Below are 19,031 nucleotides of genomic sequence, written 5' to 3'. Positions count from 1 at the left end.
AGCATAAGTATTGTCCAGTGAATAGCAGGAAGCAACGCAGGTCAGCGCCGGGAGGTAATAGACACGTGCATGTCTCAGAGCCACCTTAGGTTGGTTCTGAAAGAAAAAGCAGAAGCAACTAGGAAGGCAGCTGGGTGGGGAGGCCAAGAGGAGAGACAGGAGGGGAAAAAAGAGGCCAAGCCCCAGCAGGGGAGCCCTGGCCGCTCATGCCCTCCTGCCATATCACCCCAGATCTCGAGACCCCAGCACCAACTCACTTTTGCTCTGGGAAGCATGTCTGCTTTCCTTTTCAAACTTTAAAGTGTGGTGGGGTTTTTTTTTCTTTTAATTTTTTTGGGTTTTTTTTTTTTTTTTTTTTTGAGACACAGCCTCACTCTGTCACCCAGGCTGGAGTGCAGTGGTGCATTGTCGGCTCACTGCAACTCCATCTCCTGGGTTCAAGGAATTCTCCTGCCTCGGCTTCCCGAGTAGCTAGGATTATAGGTGCACACCACCATGCTTAGCTAACTTTTGTACTTTTAGTAGAGATGGGGTTTTGCCGTGTTGGCCAGGCTGGTCTCGAACTCCTGACCTAAAGTGATCCTCCTGCCTCGGCTTCCCAAAGTGTTGGGATTACAGGCAAGAGCCACTGCGCCTGGCCTTTTGTTTTAATTTTTACGTAATCTTAGATTCTAGAAGTTTGCAAAAGTTATAAAAAGTAACTTGTTTTATTTTTGTTTATTAATATATTTTTTCTTAATCCCAAATATGATAGCACTTTATGTTGTAGCGATTTGCTTTGGTTCTTTTGAGGTGCTTTTCTCTTTAGATAGCACAGATGTTCAGCTACTGTTGAGGTACCTGGCACCCTTCCTTCCTTGTAAGGCAAGGTGGGCCTCATCCTACAGGCTTTCACAAGTGGGTTGGAGCAAACTGAATCCCAGGACCAGAGGGTCCCATCCCTGCAGCAGCACTTACTCCTGCCATGCTACCAGCCAGGTCCCCCACTGCATCTCACTTGCCTTCCTGCACTTGGCTGGGAAAAGACCCAGGAGCCTGGGCTGACCGGCCAGGTAAAAACCAGGTAGAAGGCAGGGGCTCCTGCCTGTAATCTCAGCACTGTGGGAGGCCGAGGCTGGAGGATTGCTCGGACCCAGGAGTTCGAGACCAGCCTGGGCAACATTGCAAGATCTTATCTCTACAAAAAAATGTTTAAAATTAGCTGGATGTGGTGGTGCATGCCTGAAGTCCCAGCTACTCAGGAGGCTGAGGTGGGAGGATCGCTTGAGCCTGAGAGGTTGAGGCTGCAGTGAGCTGTGGTGGCATCACTGCACTGCAGCTCGGGTGACAGAGCAAGACCCTGTCTCAAAAAAAAAAAAAAAAACAAAAAAAGGAGACCAAAAAAACCCAAGTAGAAGAAGAAACCCTCCCTTTCCATAAGAGCCACACAAATTCCCCCTTTCCTCATCTCCTGGCACTGAGTCAGTGTGTGAATGTGCGAGTATGCATGTGTGTGTCTGAGTGTGAGAGTGTGTGTGCATATCTGTGTGTGTGTGCATGTGAGTGTGCGTGTGTAGGGGGCCACTGTCATTCTCCTTTCCTGAACTCTTCTTCCAGGTACTTTTACAGCGGGTTGATGAACTAGAGAAGCTATTCAAAGATCGGGAGCAATTCCTGGTAATACCAGCCAGTTCCATGGGAAAGGGCTCTCCAGGGGGCTGGCCCTCTCTCAGTGTGGCCCTCTCTCCAGGGCTTGTCCATCCAGGGCAGGCAGTGTGTGCCCTCTGCCTCTCAAGTCTCTGCCCCAGGGTTGGAGGGAAATCTGCCCCAGCCCTGCCCAGCGCTCTGCTGGGTGCTCACATGGGACAGAGAACTGGCTGCCCAACCTTCACTGGTCACTTGAAGGGTGATGAATTCTCCCTGGGGCTGGGGCTGTGAAGGACCCACCCAGATCCTGTTAGACCAAGTCTGTTCCTAAAGCTGCTTGGGATTAATCAAGGGGTGTATGTGTGTGTCTTGTCTGTCACTGTCAGGAACTAGTCAGCCGGAAGCTGAGTTTGGTTCCTGGTGCAGAAGAAGTCACCATGGTCACCTGGGAAGAGCTGGAGCAGGCGATTACGGATGGCTGGAGAGCCTCACAAGCGGTGAACCAGTGGGGGCCTGGGCCGTGGTCTTGGGTGGGGCTCCCCAGAACTTCTCGCTTTGTACAGCTGCACAGGATTCTGTTCTATGGATATTCATAGTTCGCAAGTTTCATTGATATGGGTGTTTTAAATGCTTTTTCCAGTCTTAAGAACAAGGTGTCATTCACGTGTGAATAACATGCATCCCTAGAAAGGGATGTGTGTTAGTGATTTGGCTAGCCATTGATAAATTGCCTTCCATGGCTGCTGTTCCAGTGTAGACCCCTACCATCAATGGGAGAGAGAGCTTGTTCCCTGACATCCCCCCAGCGCTGTATGTTGGTACCCAATTTTTTGAGCTTTGCCAACCCACTGGATCAATAGAAAAATCGTACCTGAGTGTAGTTTTTATTTGCTTTTATACCTTCTCAAACTTTCTTTACAGTCTGTCCTGAAATGCAGGGATCTTTCCTTATTAGTGGACCATGGTGACAGACCCTGGAAATAAAACCTCTGTAGGGGGCCCTTTGCTGGTGGCGACTGGTTTTTTTTTTTGTTTGTTTGTTTTGTTTTGTTTTTTTGAGACAGAGTTTTGCTCTATTACCCAGGCTGGAGTGCAGTGGCGCGATCTCGGCTCACTGCAAGCTCCGCCTCCCGGGTTCATGCCATTCTCCTGCCTCAGCCTCCAGAGTAGCTGGGACTACAGGCGCCCACCACCACGCCTGGCTAATTTCTTTTTGTATTTTTAGTAGAGACGGGGTTTCACGGTGTTGCCCAGGAAAGTCTCGATCTCCTCACCTCGTGATCCGCCCGCCTCAGCCTCCCAAAGTGCTGGGATTACAGGCGTGAGCCACCGCGCCCGGCCGCTGGTGGCGACTTTTGCACACAGGCATGCATCTGTCTGTCTTGAGACAGTGTACAGATGACCAAATTGTTTTCCGATCCCCGACCTACTTTCATCTGATTAAAATCAAGCTGGATATATTCAAATGGCCCTCAAAGATGAGGCTTAACTTCCCTTTTGGTCTTGACATCCCTCCCGCTGGCTTTGGGCTAGTGGGTTATCAAAACAATCAAGCCAACTTTGAGGGCCATTTGAAAATGTAGACGGAAGCAGGGTGAAGAGTAAAGCTTTTGGCGCCACCAAGTGGCCATCTTGGGGAGCGCCAGATATCTGGGTACAAAAGACAACCTGGGATCTCCAGGACCATTTTCTGATTTCAGGGCTCATTCTCAGAGGAAAGCGGCATCAGAAAGATGCTGCAAGAGGGGCCGGGCGCGGTGGCTCCAGCCTGTAATCCCAGCACTTTGAGAAGTCGAGGGGGGCGGATCACTTGCGTTCAGGAGTTCGAGCCCAGCCTGGACAACATGATGAAACCCTGTCCCTACCAAAAATACAAAAATTAGGTGGGTGTGGTGGTGCACACCTGTAATCGCAGTTACTCAGGAGACTGAGGCAGGAGAATCGCTTGAACTCGGGAGGCGGAGGTTGCAGTGAGCTGAGATCTCACCACTGCACTCTAGCCTGGGCCACAAGAGCAAGAACTCCATCTCAAAAAAAAAACAAAAGTAGGTAAACTGGAAAGACTAACCAGTCAGTCATGCAGTGCCTCGGGAGGAAAAAGGGGACAGTATGCGCTTCTTGTGGCTGTTCCAACAAATGACCAGAGACCGATCTGTGTGGCTTAAAACCACACAGATCTGTTATCTTACAGTTCGGGAAGACACAAGGCCAGTACCAGTTTCACTGGGCAGAAGTCAAGGTGTTGGCAGGGCTGGTTTCCTCTGGCAGCTCTGGGGGGAGAATCCATTTCCTGGTCATTTTCAGCCTCTAAGTGTGGCTGGCAGCCCCTGGTTCTGGCCATATCAGCTTCAGCCTCCTTCTTGTAAGGACCTTTGTGACTTCATCACTGCATCCACCTGGATAATCCGGGATACTCCCTCCGTCTCAAGATCCTTAATTGTACCTGCAAAGTCCCTTTTACCACATAAGGTAATGCTCCCAGGTTCAGGGGATGGGGACATGGATATCTTTGGGAGTTTATATTCAGCACACCATAGTGACTAAAACCAAAATAATGGTTTTTCAGAACAAACACCTAGACAAATGGACATGACAGCTACAGAGGTGGGGGTGGGGTGGGGGGGGAAACGGGGTCCTAGAAAGGTCGGTACAGTTTTCATTAAGGGCATCAGATGAGACTCCTATCAGTTCTGAGGATGACAGGAATTAGAAATAATGAGTGCCGGCCGGCACGGTGGCTCACACCTGGAATCCCAGCACTTTGGGAGGCTGAGGTGGGGGATCACCTGAGGTCAGGAGTTGGAGACCAGCCTGGCCAACATGGTGAAACGCCATCTCTACTAAAAATACAAAAATTAGCCGGGTGTGGTGGCGCACGCCTGTAATCCCAAGTACTTGGGAGGCTGAGGCAGGAAAATCATTTGAACCCGGGAGACGAAGTTGCAGTGAGCTAAGATCGTGCCACTGCACTCCAGCCTAGGTGACAGAGTAAGACTCTGTCTCACACACACACACACACACACAAATTAGCCAGGTGTGGTGGCAGGAGCCTGTAATCCCAGCTACTTGGGAGGCTGAGGCAGGAGAATCTATAGAACCTGGGAGGCAGAGGTTGCAGTGAGCCGAGATTGCACCACTGCAGTCCAACCTGGGTGACAGAGTGAGACCCTGTCTCAAAAAAAAAAAAAAAAAAAAATTATAAAACACCACCAACTCTAAGATACATCCTGATTTCAGAGATGTTAAAATGTATGTGTGGGTGTCGGGGCAGGATGTCCATCTTAGAATCAGTGAATGTATTTTGAGTCCCAAATGGACTTCTTCATTTTTTTTGAGACAGAGTCTCTCTCTGTCGTCACCCAGGCTGGAGTGCAGTGGTGTGATCTCGGCTCACTGCAACCTTCCCCTCTGGGGCTCAAGCAATCCTCCTGCCTCAGCCTCCCCGGTAGTTGGGACCACAGGTACGTACCACCATACCTAGCTAATTTTTGTATTTTTAGTAGAGACAAGGTGTTGTCATGTTGCCCAGGCTGGTCTCAAACTCCAGAGCTCAAGTGATCCACCCGCCTCGGCCTCCCAAAGGGCTGGGATTACAGGCATGAGCTACCGCCCTGGCCTATCATATATTTTGTTCAAGATTTTGGCTCATTTGTTGTAATGTTAGGGCATGTTAAAGAAAAAATATTTTTGAGACAGTCTTGCTCTGCTGCCCAGGCTGGAGTGCAGTGGTACCATAAGGGCTTACTGCAACCTCGACCTCCTGGACTCAAGTGATCCTCTCACCTCAGCCTCCTGAGTACCTGGGACTACAGGTGCATGCCACCACACCTGACTAATATTTTGCATTTTTGAGACAGAGTCTTGCTCTGTTGCCCAGGCTGGAGTGCAGTGGCATGATCTTGGCTCACTGCAACCTCCACCTCCCGAGCTCAAGTGATTCTCTTGCCTCAGCCTCCCGAGTAGCTGGGATTACAGGTGCCCACCACCACGCCCGGCTAATTTTTTTGTATTTTTAGTAAAGATGGGGTTTCACCGTGTTGGCCAGGCTGGTCTTAAACTCCTGACCTCGGGTGATCTGCCTGCCTTGGCCTCCCAAAGTGCTGGGATTACAGGCGTGAGCCACCATGCCTGGTCATATTTTGTATTTTGTAGAAAGGTTTTTGCCATGTTGCCCAGGCTGGTCTCAAACTCCTGGCCTCGAGCAGTCTGCCAGCCTTGGCCTCCCATAGTGCTGGGATTGAGCCACTGCACCCAGTCTCAATTCTGGCCCTCTACTCATGATGCAGGCATACCGCACAATTTCCATAAAGTCACCACTGTCTGCCAAAACCCATAGTGGAGGTTAACACCCAGTTTCAAAATCTTTATTTTACGTTTATGCTAAAGGACTCTACCAACCATGCAGGCAGGTCAAATTGGTCTCAGGTCAAATTTGTCTCAGGTGTGTTGTATGTGCTTACCTGGGGCTAGTGGCACTCCCCCACTGCTTTCATCCTGGTCTGTGCGAGGGCTGAACTGGCCATTACCAGAGCTTGTTCTCTTGCTTCTCAACAATCTTTTAATATTTATATTTATCTTTATTTGCTTTTGGAGTTGTTCATAATTATGAGCAGTAATCAAACGCAGATGCTTTCTTACCTCTGGAGAAGTAAAAATGTTTAAAGGTGTCTATGCTTATGTGTAAGTCTCACGGTGTCTGCCGCCATCACCCTGAGAAGATGTACTGCTCAGTCAAAACAGTACGATAGTGGCATGTGCAAAAAAGATTTGGCTTGGCCAGGCGCGGTGGCTCACGCCTGTAATTCCAGCACTTTGGGAGGCCGAGGCAGGCGGATCACAAGGTCAAGAGATCGAGACCATCCTGACCAACATGGTGAAACCCCGTCTCTACTAAAAATACAAAAAATTAGCTGGGCGTGGTGGTGTGTGCCTGTAGTCCCAGCTATTCAGGAGGCTGAGGCAGGAGACTCGCTTGAAACCACCGAAGGCGGAGGTTGCAGTGAGCCGAGATCGCATCACTGCACTCCAGCCTGGGCAACAAGAGCGAAACTCCGTCTCAAAAAAAAAAAAGGTTTGGCTTTAAAAAAGTGAAAGTGGAGGCCACTTTTTTCTAGTCCATTCCTTTTGTGTTCAGGGTCCTCTTGCAATATCGTTTAGTTTTGTTTTTTTGAGACAGTCTTGCTTTGTCGCCCATGCTGGAGTGCAGTGGCGCAATCTTGGCTCACTGCAACGTTCACCTCCTGGGTTCAAATGATTCTCCTGCCTCAGTCTCCCGAGTAGCTGAGATTACAGGCGCCCACCATCACGCCCAGCTAATTTTTGTATTTTTACTAGGGACAGGGTTTCACCATGTTGTCCAGGCTGGGCTCGAACTTCTGACCTCAGGTGATCCGCCCGCCTCGGCTTCCCAAAGTGCTGGGATTACAGGCTGGAGCCACCGCGCCCGGCCCCTCTTGCAACATCTTTCTGATGCCGCTTTCCTCTGAGAATGAGCCCTGAAATCAGAAAATGGTCCTGGAGATCCCAGGTTGTCTTTTGTACCCAGATATCTGGCGCTCCCCAAGATGGCCACTTGGTGGCGCCAAAAGCTTTACTCTTCACCCTGCTTCCGTCTACATTTTCAAATGGCCCTCAAAGTTGGCTTGATTGTTTTGATAACCCACTAGCCCAAAGCCAGCGGGAGGGATGTCAAGACCAAAAGGGAAGTTAAGCCTCATCTTTGAGGGCCATTTGAACATATTCAGCTTGATTTTATTCAGGTGAAGGTAGATTGGCGATCGGAAAACAATTTGGTCATCTGTACACTGTCTCAAGACAGACAGACGCATGCCTGTGTGCAAAAGTCGCCATCAGCAGAGGGCCCCCTACAGAGGTTTTATTTCCAGGGTCTGTCACCATGGCCCACTAATAAGGAAAGATCCCTGCATTTCAGGACAGACTGTAAAGAAAGTTTGAAAAGCTACAAAAGCAAATAAAAACTACACTCAGGGCCGGGCGCTGTGGCTCACACCTATAATTCCAGCACTTTGGGAAGCCGAGGCAGACGGATCACTTGAGGTCGGGAATTTGAGACCAGCCTGACCAATATGGTGAAGCCCCATCTCTACTAAAAATATAAAAATTAGCCGGGCATGGTGGCACGCACTTGTAATCCCAGCTACTCGGGAGGCTGAGGCAGGAGAATCGCTTGAACCCGGGAGGCAGAGGTTGCAGTGAGCCAAGATCGCGCCACTGAACTCCAGCCTGGGCGACAGAGCGAGACTCTGTCTTAAAAAAAAGACAAAGAGGTCAGACATGGTTGCTCACGCCTTTAATTCCAGTACTTAAGGTGGGAGAAGTGCTTGAGGCCAGGAGTTTGAGACCAGCCTGGGCAACATATTGAGACCCCGTCTCTACAAAAAGTTTTTAAAAGGTCACGTGGCCGGGGGCAGTGGCTCATGCCTGTAATCCCAGCACTTTGGGAGGCTGAGGCGGGCGGATCACCAGGTCAGGAGATCAAGACCATCCTGGCTAACACGGTGAAACCCCGTCTCTACTAAAAATACAAAAAAATTATCCGGGCGTGGTGGTGGGTGCCTGTAGTCCCAGCTACTCGGGAGGCTGAGGCGGGAGAATGGCACCGGGAGGTGGAGCTTGCAGTGAGCCGAGATTGCACCACTGCACTCCAGCCTGGGTGACAGAGTGAGACTCCGTCTCAAAAAAAAAAAAAAATTAGCCAGAAAGCCAGGCAGCGTGGCTCATGCCTGTAATCCCAGCACTTTGGGAGGCTGAGGTGGATGGATCACATGAAGTCAGGAGTTCAAGACCAGCCTGGCCTACATGGTGAAACCCCATCTTTACTGAAAAACTCAAAAAATTAGCCGGGCATGGTGGTGCGTGCCTGTGATCCCATCTACTCAGGAGGCTGAGGCACTGGAAACTTGGAGGCGGAGGTTTCAGTGAGCTGAGATTGTGCCACTGCACTCCAGCCTGGGTGACACAGCAAGACTGTCTCAAAAAAAAACAGATTCCTAAGTAGTCCTAGCTACTTGGGAGGCTGAAGGGGGAGGATTGCTTGAGGCCAGGAGTTAAAGGTTGCAGTGAGCTGTGATCATGCCACTGCACTCCAGACTGAGTGACAGAGTGAGACCCTGTCTCTAAAGTGTGTGCTTGTGTGTGTGTAGCCATAATAACTGTTTTAATATCCATCTCTGCTAATTCTAACACATATGCCAGTGTTGAGTTGGTCTCAGTTGGTTGAGTTATCTCCTCATTATGGGTCATGTCTTCCTGCCTCTTTGTATGCCTGGCAATCTTTGATCAGGTGTCAGCCATTGTGACTTTTCCTGCATTGGATGGTACATATTTTTGTTTTTTTTTTTTCTTTTGAGATGGAGTCTTGCTGTGTCGCCCAGGCCGGAGTGCAGTGGCACAATTTCTGCTCACTGCAATCTCCGCCTCCTGGGTTCAAGTGATTCTCCTGCCTCAGCCTCCTGAGTAGCTGGGATTACAGGTGTGTGCCACCATGCCTGGCTAATTTTTGTATTTTTAGTAGAGACGGGGTTTCACCATGTTGGCCAGGCTGGTCCCGAACTCCTGCACTCAGGTGATCCGCCCGCGTTGGCCTCCCAAAGTGTTGGGATTACCGGTGTGGGACACCACACCCGGCCATATTTTTGTATTCTTATACATTTTATTGAGCCTGTTTCCCCCAGGACACAGCTACTTAAAAACAGTTTGATTGCTTCAGGCCTTGCTTTTATGATTTTATGATTTGTTAGGTGGGTCCATAGGTGTGTTCAGTCTAGGGCTGATTATTCTCCATTTCTGAGGCAACACTTTTCTGAGTACACTCTGCTCTGTGCTACTTGAATGATGAGTTTTTCCAAACTGGTTGATAAGAACAGGCACCATTTCCAGCCCCATGGCAGGCAGGGCACTGCTTCTTCAAGCCCTGCAGGTGGTTCTTTCCCCAATCTTGGGACGTCTCCCCACATGCATGTACTCATCAAATGCATGCTCATCACTCGGAGGGGATCCTCCACAGACCTCTGGAGTGGGAGTGGGCTTTCTGTCATCTCCCTTCTTTCTGGTTATTTTTTGTTTTGTTTTGTTTTGTTTTGTTTTTGAGACAGAGCCATGCTCTGTTGCCCAGGCCGGAGTGCAGTGGTGCGATCTCAGCTCACTGCAACCTCCGCCTCCTGGGTTCAAGTGATTCTCCTGCCTCAGCCTTCCAAGTAGCTGCGACTACAAGCATGTGCCACTGTGCCTGGCTAACTTTTGTATTTTTAGTAGAGATGGGGTTTCGCCTTGTTGGCCAGGCTGGTCTCAAACTGCTAACCTCGGGTAATCCACTCACTGAAAGTTCTGGGATTACAGGCATGAGCCACCACGCCTGGATAACTCCCTTCTTTCTGATACTCTATCCTGTGACCTTCAGTTGCCTGAATCTCCCTGAATGCTCACTTCTGTCTCCTCAACTCAGAGAGTCTGCCAGGCTCCACCTCAATTCCCCCTCCCTGCACTGCAGTCTGGAAACTCCAGCAAGGCAGCAAGCCAGGGTGATACAGGGTTCCCAGTTTTCCTTTCTCCACCGCTTGGGGATTATTGTCCTTCATAACTTGATATCCAGTATGTAGGAAACCACCGTTTCATAGCTGTTGTTGGGTTTTTTTTTTTGTTTTTTTTTTTGAGATAGAGTCTCACTCTGTCTCCCAGGCTGGAGTGCAATGGTGCTATCTCGGCTCACTGCAACCTCCGACTTCTGGGTTCAAGCAATTCTCCTGCCTCAGCCTCCTAAGTAGCTGGGATTACAGGCATGTGCCACCACACCCAGCTAGTTTTTGTATTTTTAGTAGAGACGGGGTTTCACCATGTTGGTCAGGCTCGTCTTGAACTCCTGACCTCGTGATCCACCCACATCGGACTCCCAAAGTGCTGGGATTACAGGCGTGAGCCACCGCGCCCAGCCTCAGTTTTGTTTTTTCTTGTCACAGACAGGAGGGTAAATCCAGCCCCTGTTAACTTCATCTTGGCTGGAAATGGCAGTGGTTCATTCTTCTTTTTCATGGATTCATAGCATCTACTGTATTGGTGACCAGAAATATCTCAGTCCCTTATTGATGATCTATCTTATCAAGATGCTGCAGACCCCATCATTGTACGTATAGCTTGGCATCCTTTGGTGAGGATTCATAGAGAAAATTCCTGTCTATGGAGTTTCTGGGTCCATGGGTTTGCATGTTTACATTTTATTTATTTATTTGTTTTTGAGATGGTGTCTCGCTCTGTTGCACAGGCTGGAGTGCAGTGGCGTGATCTCGGCTCACTGCATCCTCTGCCTTTTGGGTTCAAGTGATTCTCCTGAGTAGCTGGGATTACAGGTGTGCAGTACCACACCTGGCTAATATTTTATATTTTTAGTAGAGACCAGGTTTCACCATGTTGGCCAAGCTGGTCTTGAACTCCTGACCTCAAATGATCCACCTGCCTTGGTCTCCCAAAATGCTGGGATGACAGGCGTGAGCCACTGTGCCCAGCCTATACATTTTAAATATATGGTTTACATGCATTCCAGTATACACTTTTATCAGCAGCAATGGGTCAACAATGGAGCAAACTTTATATTTTATTTTATTTTATTTTATTTATTTATTTTTTGAGATGGAGTCTTGCTCTGTCACCCAGGCTGAAGTGCAGTGGTGCAATCTCAGCTCACTGTAACCTCTGCCTCCTGGGTTCAGGCGATTCTCGTGACTTGGCCTCCCAAGTAGCTGGGACAACAGGCACGTGCCACCACACCCAGCTAATTTTATTTATTTATTTATTTGTTTTTAGTAGAGATGGGGTTTCATCATGTTGGCCAGGATGGTCTCAATCTCTTGACCTTGTGATCTGCCCACCTCAGCCTCCCAAAGTGCTGGGATTACAGGCGTGAGCCACCGTGCCAGACCCAGACTTTATATTTTAAACTTAATAAATTACTTATGTCCTTTATTTAAAGGCTAAGCAAAAGTCCAGAGAGATCACTTGTATTTTGCAGTTTTCCCCATCTTTTATGAAGAAAAATTACACTTTTTTTTTTTTTTTTTTTTGAGAAGGAGTCTCACTCTGTCGCCCAGGCTGGAGTGCAATGGCGCAATCTCGGCTCACTGCAACCTCCACCTCCCGGGTTCAAGCGATTCTCCTGCCTCAGTCTCCTGAGTAGCTGGGATTACAGGCATGCACTATCACACCCAGCTAATTTTTGTATTTTCAGTAGAGATGGGGTTTTGCCATGTTGGCCAGGCAGGTCTCAAAGTCCTGACCTCAAATGATCCACCCGCCTTGGCCTCCCAAAGTGCTGGGACTATAAGCATAAGCCACCGCGCCTGGCCACAAAAATTACATATTTTTGTACATGCCATTTTCAAATATGCAGATTCTCAAAAATATGGAGACCTAGCCTCCCAGAACATCAGTGTGTTTCTTTTCCTTTTCTTTTTTTTGAGATGGAGTTTCACTCTTGTCACCCAGGCTGGAGCGCAATGGCACAATCTCACGGCAACCTCCATCTCCCAGGTTCAAGCAATTCTCCTGCCTCAGCTTCCTGAGTAGCTGAGATTACAGACACATGCCACCACGCCTGGCTAATTTTGTATTTTTAGTAGAGATAGGGTTTCACCATATTGGTCAGGCTGGTCTCGAACTCCTGATCTCAAGTAATCCACCCGCCTCGGCCTCCCATCAGTGTGTTTCTTTATGTCAAGCTTAGCTTTTAGGACCAGAGGGCTTTTTTCTCCAGGGGCCCTAAATCATCCTAGTCAGAACTTCCAGATTTCCTTTCTTCCCACTCTGTTAGTGAATATTTTGACTGTTATTGATTTCCTTCTTCCTCTCCAACCAGGGCTCAGAAACACTTACGGGATTTTCTAAGCGCGGAGGGTTCACTTCCTTAACATCACCTGAAGGGACTCTAAGCGGAGCCTCTACCAAGCAACCAAGTATTGAGCAGGCTCTGGATTCTGCCAGTGGTCTTGGCCCGGATCGGACTGCATCAGGATCTGGTGGCACAGCACACCCCTCTGATGGGGTTTCCAGTAGGGAACAAAGCAAGGTCCCCTCTGGTACTGGGAAACAGCAGCAGCCGAGGGCCCGTGATGAAGCTGGCATACCACGACTCCATCAGTCTTCTACATCCCAATTCAAATCAGACTCAGATCGTCACAGGAGTAGAGAGAAGCTTACCTCGACACAACCAAGAAGAGATGCACAAGATGCACGTCCTGGTCCAGTTCAACAGGACTTACCCTCGGCCAGAGACCAGCCCAGTAGGGTGCCCGCTAGCCAGAGTCAGGTCCATCTAAGGCCAGATCGTCGTGGGTTAGAACCAACTGGCATGAATCAGCCTGGATTAGTGCCTGCTAGCACTTACCCACATGGTGTGGTACCCCTCAGCATGGGTCAGCTTGGTGTGCCACCACCTGAAATGGATGATCGGGAATTGATACCATTTGTCATGGATGAGCAATGTATGTTGCCACCATCAGTACCTGGCAGAGACCAGCAAGGATTGGAACTACCTAGCACAGACCAACATGGTCTGGTTTCAGTCAGTGCATATCAGCATGGTATGACATTTCCCGGCACAGACCAACGCAGTATGGAACCACTTGGCATGGATCGGCGTGGATTTGTAATATCAGGCATGGGTCAGCAAGGACTAGTACCCCCTGGTATGGACCAGCAAGGATTGACATTGCCTGTCGTCGATCAACATGGCCTGGTTCTACCTTTTACAGACCAGCATGGTTTGGTATCACCTGGTTTGATGCCAATTAGTGCAGATCAGCAAGGTTTTGTGCAGCCCAGTTTGGAAGCAACTGGCTTCATACAACCTGGCACAGAGCAGCATGATTTGATCCAGTCTGGCAGATTTCAGCATGCTTTGGTGCAGCGTGGTGCATATCAGCCTGGCTTGGTCCAACCTGGTGCAGATCAGCGTGGTTTGGTCCGGCCTGGAATGGATCAGTCTGGTTTGGCCCAACCTGGTAGAGATCAGCATAGTTTGGTACAGCCTGGCACAGGTCAGCATGATTTGGTCCAATCTGGCACAGGTCAGGGTGTCTTGGTACAGCCTGGTGTAGATCAGCCTGGCATGGTCCAACCTGGCAGATTTCAGCATGCTTTGGTGCAGCCTGGTGCATATCAGCCTGGCTTGGTCCAACCTGGTGCAGATCAGATTGATGTGGTGCAATCTGGTGCAGATCAGCATGGTTTGGTACAATCTGGTGCAGATCAGAGTGATTTGGCTCAACCTGGTGCAGTTCAGCATGGTTTGGTCCAACCTGGAGTAGATCAGCGTGGTTTGGCACAACCTCATGAAGATCAGCGTGGTTTGGTCCCACCTGGTGCAGATCAGCGTGGTTTGGTCCAACCTGGTGCAGATCAGCATGGTTTGGTCCAACCTGGAGTGGATCAGCGTGGTTTGGTTCAACCTGGTGCAGTTCAGCGTGGTTTGGTGCAACCTGGTGCAGTTCAGCATGGTTTGGTCCAACCTGGAGTGGATCAGCGTGGTTTGGTTCAACCTGGTGCAGTTCAGCGTGGTTTGGTCCAACCTGGAGTGGATCAGCGTGGTTTGGTTCAACCTGGTGCAGTTCAGCATGGTTTTGTCCAACCTGGTGCAGATCAGCGTGGTTTGGTCCAACCTGCAGTGGATCAGCGTGGTTTGGTGCAACCTGGAGTGGATCAGCATGGTTTGGTGCAACCTGGAGTGGATCAGCGTGGTTTGGTCCAACCTGGAATGGACCAGCGTGGTTTGATCCAACCTGGTGCAGATCAGCCTGGTTTGGTCCAGCCTGGTGCAGGTCAGCTGGGTATGGTGCAGCCTGGAATAGGTCAGCAAGGTATGGTGCAACCTCAGGCAGATCCACATGGCCTGGTACAACCTGGTGCCTATCCTCTTGGTTTGGTACAACCTGGTGCATATTTGCATGATTTGTCTCAACCTGGGACATATCCACGTGGTCTGGTGCAGCCTGGAATGGATCAGTATGGTTTGAAACAACCTGGTGCATATCAGCCAGGCTTGATAGCACCAGGCACAAAGCTTCGTGGCTCTTCAACATTCCAGGCAGATTCTACAGGTTTTATATCAGTACGTCCATATCAACATGGTATGGTACCTCCTGGCAGAGAACAATATGGCCAGGTGTCACCACTCCTAGCCAGTCAAGGTTTGGCATCACCTGGTATAGACCGAAGGAGTTTGGTACCACCAGAAACTTATCAGCAAGGTTTGATGCATCCTGGCACAGACCAGCATGGCCCAATACCACTGAGTACAGGTTTGGGATCTACACACCCAGATCAACAGCATTTGGCATCACCTGGCCCGGGTGAGCATGACCAGGTATACCCAGATGCAGCTCAGCATGGCCATGCTTTCTCTCTCTTTGACAGTCGTGATTCAATGTATCCTGGTTATCGTGGCCCAGGGTATCTAAGTGCTGATCAGCATGGCCAGGAAGGTTTGGATCCAAATAGAACACGAGCCTCGGACCGACGTGGAATTCCTGCCCAGAAGGCCCCAGGCCAAGATGTCACTCTTTTCAGGAGTCCAGACTCCGTCGACCGAGTCTCATCAGAAGGGAGCGAAGTCTCGAGTGAAGTCCTGAGTGAGCGACGCGATTCACTGTGTAGAATGAGTTCTAGTTTCCCCACGGCAGTGGAGACATTTCGTCTGATGGGAGAGCTCAGTAACCTCTATGTGGGGCTAAAGGAGAGTATGAAGGATCTGGATGAGGAGCAGGCCGGCCAAACCGACTTGGAGAAGATCCAGTTCCTGCTGGCACAGATAGGTGGGTGCCGCTTGCCGATAGAGGAGAAACCACTGTCTCTGTTTTCAGTTGGTTTCATCCTTTTCTTCCCCTGGCCTCAACTCCTGGCTGCTACACATCTCCCTGAGTCCCTGAAAACAGCATGTCATTCAGAGCATGTCCCACAGCCTTCAGAGTCCAAAAAAATGGGTGGGCAAAGGAGAGAACTAAGCCCCAGGAGAGGAGTGGAGCGGGTTCTTGTGGCTTTGTCAGGCTCTCTGCACAGCAGCTGGGGAAAGTGTCTGGTTATAGAGAGCAGTAGCATTGGGAGGTGGGCGGGAGAGAATGTTGAAGAATTAAAAACATTTTGACTGGAAGCAATGGCTCACACCTGTAATCCCAGCACCTTGGGAAGCAGAGCTGGGTGGATAGCTTGAGGCTGAGTTCGAGACCAGCCTGGGTAACATGGCAAAACTCTATCTCTACCAAAAAAAAAAAAAAAAAAAAAATTAGCCAGGCGAGGTGGCACACACCTGTAGTCCCAGCTACTTGGGAAGCTGAGGTGGGAAGATTGTTGGAGCCAGGGAGGCAGAGGTTGCAGTGAGCTGTGATGGATCACTGCACTCCAGCCTGGGTGACAGAGCAAGACCCTGTCTCAAACAAAACAAAATTTAACATTTGCCTGTTCCCAACTCCAAGCCCAGAGAGTAACTAAGATTTTTTGCAGTGGTTGGAATTCAGGAGTCAGTTGTCCCAAAGCCCTTTAGGATGTCAGGCATTAGGTGGATGTTTCATGGGCTAAGGACAGCTCTCTCTCCCTTCTTCCCACCTCCCTTTCCCAGTCACCAGGAGACACAGGATAAAGTAATAGGTCCTGCTGTCCTCTAGGGTAGCTTCAGTGTTGCAGGGGCTGGAAATGGAGATTGGGAGCCCACTAGAGATCTAACCCCTCTGATCATAAGGCCTCTGCTTTCCATAGTCAAAAGGACCATACCTCCTGAACTGCAGGAGCAGCTGAAGACCGTAAAGATGCTAGCCAAAGAAGTTTGGCAGGAAAAAGCAAAAGTAAGGAAGAGTCAACCCACTTTGTCTTTTTTTTTTTTTTTTTTGAGATGGAGTTTCGCTCTTGTCGCCCTGGCTGGAGTGCAGTGGCACCATCTCAGCTCACTCCAACCTCCACCTCCCAGGTTCAAGCGATTCTCATGCCTCAGCCTCCCGTAGCTGGGATTACAGGCATGTGCCACCATGCCTGGCTAATTTTGTATTATTATTTGTATTATCAGTAGAGATGGGGTTTCTCCATGTTGGTCAGCCTGGTCTTGAACTCCCGACCTCAGATGATCTGCCCACCTTGGCCTCCCAAAGTGCTGGGATTACAGGCATGAGCCACCGCGCCCAGCCCCCACTTTGTCTTTTAATGCTAATAATAGCACTTTCCATTTGTATTTTATGGATTAAATAGCCCTTTCTTTTACATTATTATCTAATTGGATCTTTGCAATCTTATCAGATAGGAACTGCACCTTGGGTATCATCGTGTTCATTTCCCGGATCTAAAACCTGATGCTCAGGCTGGGCACGGTGGCTCATGCCCATAATCCCAGCACTTTGGGAGGCCAAGGCAGGAGGATCACTTGAGCCCGGGAGCTCGAGACCAGCCTGGGCAACATAGCAAGGCCTTATCTCTACAAAAAATTTAAAAATTAGCCGGACATGGTGGTGCATGCCTGTAGTCTCAGCTACTTGGGAGGCTGAGGCAGGAGGATCACTTGAGCCTGAGTTTGAGGCTGCAGTAAGCTATGATCACGCCACGGCACTCTAGCCTGAGTGACAGGGCAAGACCCTGTCTCTAAAAAAAAAATTTTTTAAACTGATGCTCAAAGCTATTATGATTCAGCTGAGCCAAATAATGAGGGCTTTGCTCTTTTCTTTTTTTCTTTTTTTTTTTTTTTTGAGACAGAGTCTCGCTCTGTCGCCAAGGCTGGAGTACAGTGGCGCAATCTCGGCTCACTGCAAGCTCCGCCTCCCGGGTTCACACCATTTTCCTGCCTCAGCCTCCCAAGTAGCTGGGACTACAGGTGCTCGCCACCACGCCCGGCTAATTTTGTGTATTTTTAGTAGAGATGGGGTTTCACCGTGTTAGCCAGGATGGTCTCGATTTCCTGACCTTGTGATCCGCCTGCCTCGGCCTCCCAAAGTGCCGGGATTACAGGCGTGAGCCACCGCACCCGGCCTTGCTCTTTTCATTATCTGTGGCAGCCTTGGAGTCCAGTTTGTGGATTTTCTGGGGCCAGAGGTCATTGCAAGGGACGGCCAGATCCCTTCAGACATTCTCCTTTTTTTTTTTTTAATTGAGACGGAGTCTCGCTCTGTTGCCCAGGCTAGAGTGCAATGATGTGATCTCGGCTCACTGCAACCTCTGCCCCCTGGGTTCAAGCTATTCTCATGCCTCAGCCTCCCAAGTAACTGGGATTACAGGCATGCATGTTCATGCCCAGCTAATTTTAGTATTTTTAGTAGAGACAGGGTTTCACCATGTTGGTCAGGCTTGTCTGGAACTCCTGACCTCAGGTGATCCTCCCACCTCAGCCTCCCAAAGTGCTGGGATTACAGGTGTGATCCACCACGCCCGGCCCAGTCATTCCTTTTTTTTTTTTTTTTTTTTAAGACTGATTCTTGCTCTGTTGCCCAGGCTGGAGTGCAGTGGCACAATCTCGCCTCACTGAAACCTCTGCCTCCTAAGTTCAAATGATTCTCATGTCTCAGCCTCCTGAGTAGCTGGGATTACAGGCGCCAGCCACCACGCCCAGCTGATTTTTGTATTTTTTAGTAGAGATGGGTTTCCCCTTGTTGGCAAGGCTGGTCTTGAACTCCTGACCTCAGGTGATCCACCCGCCTCGGCCTCTCAAAAGTGCTGGGATTACAGGCGTGAGCCATCGTGCCTGGCCCAGTCATTCTCTTAATGCCAGCTTTCTACATCCATGGGATGGATGAATGGGCGGATGGAGGTCCACAAGGGCTCCTGGCTTTTGTCGGAGGGGGTTGGGTTAGTAGAGGGAACGGGGAGGGCTGGCATGAGCTGCATGCAGGGGCACACTTGGGAAGCGGGAGCTCAGGCCTGCCTGACCCTTCTCATTCACTGGGTTTGTAGGTGGAAAGGCTGCAGAGGATCCTGGAAGGGGAAGGGAATCAAGAAGCAGGGAAGGAACTGAAAGCTGGAGAGCTGAGATTGCAGCTGGGTGTCCTCAGGTAAAATGCCCCAGCTAAGAGCAGCTGGTCCCCTGGAATCACGAATTCTCAGCCAAGGAGGTGATGGCGGCCAGTGGCTCCCTTATGCCCCTGAATGGACCACTGTCTTTGGCCTGGATTGTGTCTGCTCTTCACATTGTCCATGTCTAGTTCAAGGAACTGGTAGAAGTTCCCCAGGTTCCCAAAACAACTCAGGACCAGGTCTTGGAAAAGCAAAAATAAGCTTCTTAGACTGTGTCCCCAGTCGGAGGCTGAAGGAGACCACTTCTGACGGCCCCTCTGAGCTCTCTTTTTGCAGTGCCCAGTCCTACCGCCCAGAAGCCTCCCAGGACAGAGGCATAGCCCGGGACTCCCTAGACAAAATCCAGTGGAGGGGGGTGG

The 19,031-nt window shown here is 49.8% G+C and overlaps 1 protein-coding gene across 9 annotated transcripts in view; it reads left to right on the top strand.

The window, feature by feature from the left end:
• Nucleotides 1-19,031, top strand: part of QRICH2 (glutamine rich 2) — a 34,135-nt gene that overhangs the window by 1,730 nt on the left and 13,374 nt on the right. For 6 of the 9 annotated variants that reach the window (XR_010153093.1, XR_010153092.1, XM_016932944.4 and 3 more), the window contains exons 2-6: nt 1,597-1,656; nt 2,013-2,123; nt 12,491-15,443; nt 16,381-16,466; nt 18,553-18,650. Coding sequence is in view for 5 of the 9 variants with exons in the window: in XM_016932944.4 (XP_016788433.1) it covers nt 1,597-1,656; nt 2,013-2,123; nt 12,491-15,443; nt 16,381-16,466; nt 18,553-18,650 (3,308 nt within the window). In the remaining 4 variants the exon portion in view is untranslated. Of the gene's footprint in view, nt 1-1,596; nt 1,657-2,012; nt 2,124-12,490; nt 15,444-16,380; nt 16,467-18,552; nt 18,651-19,031 lie in introns of those variants that run through there. The other 3 variants (XM_063799330.1, XM_063799329.1, XM_016932940.4) reach the window with 2 other exon arrangements.

The sequence above is a fragment of the Pan troglodytes genome, chromosome 19 (assembly GCF_028858775.2).
Source record: "Pan troglodytes isolate AG18354 chromosome 19, NHGRI_mPanTro3-v2.0_pri, whole genome shotgun sequence".
Classification (NCBI taxonomy): domain Eukaryota; kingdom Metazoa; phylum Chordata; class Mammalia; order Primates; family Hominidae; genus Pan; species Pan troglodytes.
The sequence above is the reverse complement of the archived record's forward strand: the minus strand, read 5'-3'. Positions and strand labels throughout refer to the sequence as shown.